This window comes from Arachis ipaensis, chromosome B08 (assembly GCF_000816755.2).
Source record: "Arachis ipaensis cultivar K30076 chromosome B08, Araip1.1, whole genome shotgun sequence".
Classification (NCBI taxonomy): Eukaryota; Viridiplantae; Streptophyta; class Magnoliopsida; order Fabales; family Fabaceae; genus Arachis; species Arachis ipaensis.
In genome coordinates, this window is record NC_029792.2 from 36,777,024 (window position 1) to 36,779,917 (window position 2,894).

Below are 2,894 nucleotides of genomic sequence, written 5' to 3' on the forward strand. Positions count from 1 at the left end.
TGTGCGCATTGCCATCAGACTGTTAGAGGAGATCTGGTACACCCTTAAGAGGGAGAGGTGGTTAGGGTTGATGGTGGAATATACAGTTTATAGGTTTTTCTCTCACCTGGAGGCTAAGAAATGGAAGAGTAAACAAATAAAGCAACTAGAATGGTGGGGCGGGGGGGTGCAATAGCAGTCGAGGTCTACTTTCACGTGGACCCTATGTTCAGGAGTAGGGGTGCAGGGACTCTAGGTTCACGAATAGTGGTGTACTTGCACCAGCAAAGAACAAATTAATAACATTTATCTTATTATTCACCACTATTAAGGCTCCTTTAAATTACTTCATTCTTGAGAATATTAGCCCCACCTAGGAAATGGGAATCCAGTTAAATACGATAAATGCTTCTTTAATCAATATAATTATTATACTATCTGAACGCATCGGTAAACAAAAATATCTAGGGAAACGTATGCGGTACTGAATCACAACCCCCCTCCCCTACCCCCCAACGGCAGTATATTAAAAGCAAAATGCCACAAGGTCATTTACAAATTCGTCCATCCTCCTTTTGTAATCTCCAATAATCCATCCACGAAGTCCCTCCAAATGGCCGGAAGTTCCCAAAAGGGCAAAACGAAACTGGACGTATCCATTCAGCAGAAATGTCTGCCGAATCTTCTTCCTCTCAAAATATTGTCTAGTATTGCCACGATGATTGCATCGAATTCGATTGAGGATTTGTTCAACATGCAGGCAAGTTGTAGGTTATTTGCATCTGTATGCAATTCCGACATCGTGTACAGGCATGCCTTGGTGTCGGTGTTGCCGATCGCTTGCTTCCTGAACTACTCTGGGCGGCCTGCAATGACATTTCTGCGTCGATGCGCCAAAGTGCAGAATTCGGCCGCTATGCTCTGCGTGGGGATGTCTCATTTATTCTGGTGTGGCCACCGCAGAGGTGGTATACGGACCCTGACTGAGGCAGCAGAGCTGTGCGATGTGGAGGCCTGCTACATCTCTGTGATGCTACTACTGTCGCTTGATGACAAAACCGATGATGAGATCCACCGTGGATTCGAATTTTTTTGCGTGGTCCGTCAGTCCGACGCAGTCGAAAGGTGCAGAGAGGTCTTCACGCAGGTGTTCGCGGGCCCGTGGTCGGATATACCCCCAGCGGACCCAGAAGAGCCCGTGTCATGCCGTTCCGGTAGTTGCCGTACCCGTGGGAGCATTGGTGATGCGAGCGATTTGTCCAGTGTGTCGTGTGTGCAATGCCTGGCCGAATATGAGGTGCGGAAGTTCTTGGGGACTTATTGCGTTTAAGTAGTTTTCTAAACCCCGATGATGGAAATGCTAATCATGCTCCGTCCGCGTGATGAGCGGATAATTTATACGCTTTTTGGCATTGTTTTTAGTATGTTTTTAGTAGAATCTGGTTACTTTTAGGGATGTTTTCATTAGTTTTTATGTTAAATTCACATTTCTGGACTTTACTATGAGTTTGTGTATTTTTCTGTGATTTCAGGTATTTTCTGGCTGAAATTGAGGGACTTGAGCAAAAATCAGATTCAGAGGTTGAAGAAGGACTGCTGATGCTGTTGGATTCTGACCTCTCTGCACTCAAATTGGATTTTCTGGAGCTACAGAACTCAAAATGGCGCGCTTCCAATTGCATTGGAAAGTAGACATCTAGGGATTTCCAGCAATATATAATAGTCCATACTTTGCCCAAGTTTAGATGATGCAAACTGGCGTTCAACGCCTGCTCTCTACCCAATTCTGGCGTTCAGCGCCAGAAACAAGTTGCAAAGTGGAGTTCAACGCCCAAACTGGCACAAAAGCTGGTGTTCAACTCCAAGAATGACCTCTACACGTGTAACATTCAAGCTCAGCCGAAGCACACACCAAGTGGGCCCCGGAAGTGGATTTATGCATCAATTACTTAACTTCTGTTCTACCTTCGATTGAATGATTATCTCTTGGATCTCTTAATCAGAATCTTTGTGGTATAAGCTAGATTGATGGCGGCATTCATGAGAGTCCGGAAAGTCTAAACCTTGTCTGTGGTATTGCGAGTAGGACTCTGGGATTGAATGACTGTGACGAACTTCAAACTTGCGATTGCTGGGCGTAGTGACAGACGCAAAAGGAGGATGAATCCTATTCCAGTATGATCGAGAACCTCAGATGATTAGCCGTGCTGTGACAGAGCATTTGGACCATTTTCACAAGAGGATGGGATGTAGCCATTGACAATGGTGATGCCCTTACATAAAGCCAGCCATGAAAAGGAGTAGGATTGATTGGATGAAGGTAGCAGGAAAGAAGAGGTTCAGAGGAACGAAAGCATCTCTATGCGCTTATCTGAAATTCTCACCAATGATTTACATAAGTATTTCTATCCTTTTTTTATTATTTATTTTCAAAAACTCCATAACTATTTTATATCCGCCTGACTGAGATTTGCAAGGTGACCATAGCTTGCTTCAAGCCGACAATCTCCGTGGGATCGACCCTTACTCACGTAAGGTTTATTACTTGGACGACCCAGTGCACTTGCTGGTTAGTTGTATCGAAGTTGTGACAAATTATGAATTGAGATTAGAGCACCAAGTTTTTGGAGCCATTACCAGAGATCACAATTTCGTGCACCAAGTTTTTGGCGCCGTTGCCGGGGATTGTTCGAGTTTGGACAACTGACGGTTCATCTTGTTGCTCAGATTAGGTAATTTTCTTTTTGTTTTATTTTCAAAAATTTTTCAAAAATCTTCCAAAGAATTTCTCACCTGTTTTCGAAAAAAAAATTTAAAATAAAAATGTTTTCAGAAAAAATATATTTTTTCTTCAGAATTTTTAAGAATGAATTCTAGTGTTTCATGAAGCATGTTGAAGCCTGGCTGGCTGTAGG

The 2,894-nt window shown here is 43.3% G+C and overlaps 1 protein-coding gene across 1 annotated transcript; it reads left to right on the top strand.

The window, feature by feature from the left end:
* LOC107610935 (putative F-box protein At1g67623) lies at positions 593-1,309 on the top strand. Its single transcript, XM_016312911.1, has one exon. It carries the CDS (start codon positions 593-595, stop codon positions 1,307-1,309), a length of 717 nt encoding a protein of 238 aa, XP_016168397.1.